The 5,961-nt window shown below is 43.2% G+C and overlaps 1 protein-coding gene across 1 annotated transcript in view; it reads left to right on the forward strand.

Moving 5' to 3' along the window:
• Nucleotides 1-5,493, forward strand: part of LOC143276682 (uncharacterized) — a 112,067-nt gene extending 106,574 nt beyond the window's left edge. The window contains exon 3 of the mRNA XM_076581317.1: nucleotides 4,717-5,493. Within this exon, the coding sequence (XP_076437432.1) occupies nucleotides 4,717-5,237 (521 nt within the window). The 3' untranslated portion in view covers nucleotides 5,238-5,493. The remainder of the gene's footprint in view (nucleotides 1-4,716) is intronic.
• Nucleotides 5,494-5,961: the final 468 nt, after the last annotated feature.

Below are 5,961 nucleotides of genomic sequence, written 5' to 3' on the forward strand. Positions count from 1 at the left end.
GGGTAGGGGTGGGGTAGGGGTGGGGTAGGGGTGGGTTGTTGGGTTGTGGGGTAGGGGTGGGTTGTTGGTTTGTGGGGTAGGGGTGGGTCGACTGGCTCTGTGATTTGAGTTGTTGGTTTTTTATTTGTTGTTGTTTGTCTTTTCTAGCTGGCGGGGCGGTGTGGTGCTGGCGTTTCTTCTTTTTTTTCTTCTTTTTTTTGTTTTGTTTTGTTTTATATTTTTTGGTGTGTGTGTGTGTGTGTGTGTGTGTGTGTGTGTGTGTGTGTGTGTGTGTGTTTATTTGTTTTGTTTTGTTTTGTTTTTCCTCCTCCGTTTGTTCTTTGCGGTGGCGGTATGAATTGTTGGGTAGTGGGTTTTCTTTTCTTTTTTTTTTTTCGAAATAGTAAAGTATCTGGACAGCTTTAAAATATTTGCCGGTGCTCTCTCTCTCTCTGTCTCTGTCTCTCTGTCTCTCTCTCTCTCTGTCTCTGTCTCTCTGTCTCTTTGGGTGTCTCTGTCTCCCTCTGTCACCCGAGTTCCCGGGGTTCCATTCCTGGTCTGGACGCACCTTGTGGGGTAAGAGGGGTGTGGGGGTCGGGGAGATTGTTCCCGTCTTCAAGGACAGTGGATGTGCACACCTGCTTGTGCCTGAATCCACCCTTCGTGTGTACACGCAAGCAGATGATCAAATACGCACAAATACGCACGTTAAAGATCCTGTCATCTACGTCAGCGTTCGGAGTGTTATGAAGGAAAAAAAAACAAAAACATCCCGGGAAAACACAACCGCGAAAACGGGATATGGCTATAAAAGTATTCCCCCCCCCCCCCCCCCCCCCCCCCCCCCCCCCCCCCAAAAAAAAATCATCACTGTCATCTGTTCCTTCTTTTTCTTCTTACCATCTGATTCCGCTTTCTAAAGATAAGCTTGCTGAATTCTGAGTCCAGCGGCAAAGACGGCGTGTGAAGAGAAAAGATGAAAAGAATTTCAAAGAGAATGACACCGATGGCAACAACAACAACAACAAAAACGACGATGATAACGATAATAATGGAAATGATGAGGATATTGCTGACGATGACGACGACTATGAGGACGGACTGACAGCAAGGGCAGTGACGACATTCACACATGGATACAAACGGATAGCAATATAACAAAAATACAACAACAACAACAAAAAAAAAGAAAAAAAAAGAGGAAACACACACACATGCACGCGTGCACACACACATACACACACGCGCGCACTCGCGCACACACACGCGCGCACACACACACACACACACACACACACACACACACACAAGGTGATAATAATAATAATAATAATAATAATAATAATAATAATAATAATAATAATAATAATAATGATGTCAATAATCCCTATCATAAAGAAACCAGATAAATATAACAGAATAAAGAAAAAAGAAAAAAAAAATGATACAGAAATAATGCTCCAGATTCTGACGAATCCCAAATCGGAAAATACGCCCCACCCCACTTCCACCTTCCCTCCCCCCCGGCCCCCCAAGCCCCCCATGGCCCTCACCCCCACCCCACCAACACTCTTCCGAACCCAGCCTTGTTTGCTAACAACGACGACGACGACGACGACGATGATGTTGACGATGATGATAATGATGCAGACAGTGCCCCAGTTTATTCCATGTTTGGCTAGAAAACAAACAAACAAACAAACAATCAAACAAACACAGTTCTCGCATCGCTCTCAACGTGTTCGTGACTTCCCAGCAACTAACGCTCTGCTTTCGCTCTGTCTCGAGTGACAGGCGGTTTGGGCCTCCATTATGTTTCCCTTTCTGGTTCTGCAATGTCCGGGTCGTCTTTCTTCTGGTCAAACCCACCGCTTTTCTTCGTCTTCTTCTTCTTCTTCTTCATCATCATTTTTTTCTTCATTTTTTTCTGCCCCAGTTGTTTTCATTTTGTTTTGTTTTGATGGAAATGTAATTTGATGTTCAGGTGAAGCAGGTGCTTTATGTGTCGAGAGGTTAACGAGTGCTTCAAATCTGTGGATAGAGAGTAGAGAATAGAAGACAGAAAGAGAGAAAGAACGAGTGAACGAGCAAGCGAGAGAGAGAGAGGGGGGGAGGGAGAGAAAGAGAGAGAAAGAGATAGAGAGGGAGAAAAACCGAAAGAGAAAGAGACAGACAGACAAAGACACGGAGAGACAGGGAGATACGCACACACTTGCACTGAAGACCCTGTTAAAAAAACAATGAATAATACACAAAATACAAATTAGAAAAGACTGCGAAACCTCTCATATACACTAGAGACAGGCACACACACACACACACACACACACACACACACACACACACACACACACACAGAGACAGAGAGAGAGAGAGAGAGAGAGAGAGAGAGTGAGAGACAGAGACAGACAGAGAGAGAGAGAGAGAGGGAGAGAGAGAGAGAGAGAGAGAGAGAGAGAGAGAGAGAGAGAGAGAGAGAATGTTTCTTTGCGTGTTTGGAAAGGAAGTTTTCCACTATGTAACGAGAACATAATCAAATCTGAAAGTCTAACGTCTTTTTTATGTTCCATATAATAAAGTCTGAAATCTGAAAATCTGAACTCTGTTGTTGTTTATCTCTGTTCCATGTAATAAAGTCTGAAATCTAAGTCTAAAATCTGTTGGGGTTTTTTGTTTTTTTGTTTGTTTGTTTGTTTGTTTTTTGTTTTTTACATTGATTCCCTTTCTAAAACTGCAATCGAGTCCAGGGAGGCTCGTAAAAAAGACTGAAAGATTTAAAGAGAAGACACGTCAACATAATAACAATCAAAAGTATGTGATGTATAATGGATTTGAGTTTTGTACTGTGCCACACACATAACCACAGCCAGCATGCACATCACCACAGGATCACGGATAGCAATATAAGAAAAATACAACAACAAAAAAAGAGTAAAACAATGATGTCGTTGTTTCGTTCCACACACACAAACCAACAGTACACACACCACACACAAAAACCCACACATTAAAGGTAAAATACTATAATAATAACAAGTATAAAATATTATTATATATTTGTCAATTTCCTATCCACAAAACAAGCCAGATAAAAAACTCGAATTAAAGAAAATAGAAAAAATAATGAACAGAAATAATGCTCAGATTCTGACGAATAATATCGGAAAATTCCCCACACCAACCTCAACCAGGCTCACCCACCAAAACTCCGAAATGTTTGAAAGCGACAAACGAACGGATGATTAATAATAATGAGCAGACAGTGCAATTTATTCATGTTTGTTTGTTGACTAACATCACCAATCAAACAACAAGTTCTCAGCTCCAACCTAGACTTCCGCAATAAGGGACTTCTCTGTTCAGTGACAGACGTTCTCAATTATGTTTTTTGTTTGATGTGTTTTTCTGTTCAACAACCACGTCTCATCTCCATACTGTCTTCTTCTATTTTTCATATGTTTCTTCATTTGCCAGTTGTTTTAATTTTGTTTGTTTGTTTGTATTTTGTTCCTTGTTCCTACATCTCAAACCTAAGGTAAGATAAGCTCAGAAACCAAAGACTCCGGAATAGAGAGGAGGAGAAAGAGAGAAAAGATAGAGAGGAGTAAAACGTTTGGTGATTTTGGTCCACAACCAAAACACGAGGTCCAGTCCAAACGCATGAAGACTCCGATTAAAAAACAAATAATAATACACAGAATTTAAAATTAGGACTTGCTTGAAACTCTTTACACTAGGTCCCACACACACAACCACAACCAGCTACCAACCAAACAACTCACGGAGAAAGTAAGGAAAAGAATGAACATACTAAATAAAGTAAACAGAGTAAAAAAAATGTTTTTTGGTGTTTGAAGGTTTTCTTGTCACGAACAAATCAAGGTCTCTTTTAGTTCCATAAATAAATCCGGAATTAAAGTGAACTTGACTTTCATGTAATAAGTCAACAAGTCTAAAATTGTGGGTTTGTTTGTTTTTTGTTTTTTGTTTTTGTTTTTTTTGTTCCCACACCACACCACAGGTCTCAGCTCCAACCAAAGACTCCGGAATTAAAGGAGAACATACTATAATAATAACAGAGTCTAAAATTATGTTTGTTTGTTTTTCTGTTCCCACACCACACCACAGGTCTCAGCTCCAACCAAAGACTCCGGAATTAAAGGAGAACATACTATAATAATAACAGAGTCTAAAATTATGTTTGTTTGTTTTTCTGTTCCCACACCACACCACAGGTCCCAGAGACGCCCTTCTTTAAAGAGAAACCATAACAGTAAAGTCTATAAAAAAAAATTTTTTAAATCTGTTTGTTTATTTCTGTTCACCTACAGGTCTCACCTCCACTCATAGATTACCTTATTTAACAAAAACACATCATTATGATGATAGTGATGATGATGATGATGATGATAGTGATAGTGATGATGATGATGATGATGATGAATAATAATAATAATAATAATAATAATAATAATAATAATAATAATAAAGTCCAAAATCTATTTAGCTTTTTTATGTTCACGTACAGGTCCCAACTCCAACCAGAGACTTGATTCTTTAACAAGAACATGAAACAATAAAGTTAAGGAGAACATGAAACAATAGAGTCTAAAATCCGTTCCTTTTGCTTTCTGTTCACCTACAGGCCCCAACTCCAACCAGAGACTTCATTCTTTAACAAGAACATGAAACAATAGAGTCTAAAATCCGTTCCTTCTGCTTTCTGTTCACCTACAGGCCCCAACTCCAACCAGAGACGCCGTGGCCGCCAGACCTACACCCGCTTCCAGACCCTGGAGCTGGAGAAGGAGTTCAAGTTCAACCGCTACCTCACCCGCCGCCGCCGCATCGAGCTGTCCCACATGCTGTGCCTGACGGAGCGACAGATCAAGATCTGGTTCCAGAACAGGAGAATGAAGGAGAAGAAGGAGCTGCAGGCCATCAAGGAGCTCAACGAGCAGGAGAAATCCAAGGACAAGGGCGGAAGCAGCGGGAGCAGCAGCAGCGGCGGAAGCGGAAGTGGAGGAGGAAGTGGAGGAGGAAGTCAGCCCCAGCACCACCACCACCACGGTCACAGCGCCACCAACCCGGTTGCCGCCCCTGCATCGTCCGGAGCCAAGTGCGAGGCCGGCGACGTCGGCGGGAACGGCCTCAAGGGGGCGCTGGGTTCGGCGGCGGGCGGCCTCTCCGGGGTAGGGTCTGCCGGGCTCTTGGGCGGCTCGGGCAACTCCAGCTGCGCGTCGGAACTGAGCAGTTGAAAGACTCGGAGCCGCTGGGTTTTTTTTTTTTTTTTTTTTTTTTTTTTTGTCGGGGGGATTGGAACCTTGACCGTATGATGAAGTGACTGAGTGACTGCCCCCGAGCTGGTCGCCTTGCTACGCCCGCAGCTGTGTTTGCTACAACGTCTGGTAGACCACCAAGGCCACCGAGAGCCCCCCCCCCCCTCCCCTCCCCCTCTTCCCCCAGCCCCTCCTCCACCCTTCCCCCTCCCCTCCTCTCCCACCTCCCAACTACCACCACAAGGCCCGGAGGTGGGACAGACACTTGTTTCTCGTCGTGTGTGTGTCATTGTCTTTGTCGTTTTTCTTCCTGGCTTTTTTTTTAACTTTTGATTCCATGACCTTTCTTCTTTCTTTTTTCCTTTTCTTTGATGTTTTCTTTTCTTTCGTTCTTTTGTCATGGTTTCGTTGGTTTATCTGGTGTGTGTGTGGGGGGGGGGGGAGCGGGGGAGGGAGGGAAGCGGGAGGATGGTGGTGGTTTAAAGCTGTGGAAAGTGTGTGTGAGAAAGACTCGAGAAGAAGAAGGGGGGGGGGGGGGAGGGGGGGGGGCGAGGGATTGGGTGTGCGTGTGTTAGGGGGGGTGGATGGTGAATTGGTGAATGTATGACTTGTCTTGAGTGGGCCATGATAATTTTTTTTAGTTGTTTTTTGTTTGTTTGTTTGTTTTCTGTTTTTGACTTGGCTCAGTTATAGTTTTAAAGAG

The sequence above is a fragment of the Babylonia areolata genome, chromosome 32 (assembly GCF_041734735.1).
Source record: "Babylonia areolata isolate BAREFJ2019XMU chromosome 32, ASM4173473v1, whole genome shotgun sequence".
NCBI lineage: Eukaryota > Metazoa > Mollusca > Gastropoda > Neogastropoda > Buccinidae > Babylonia > Babylonia areolata.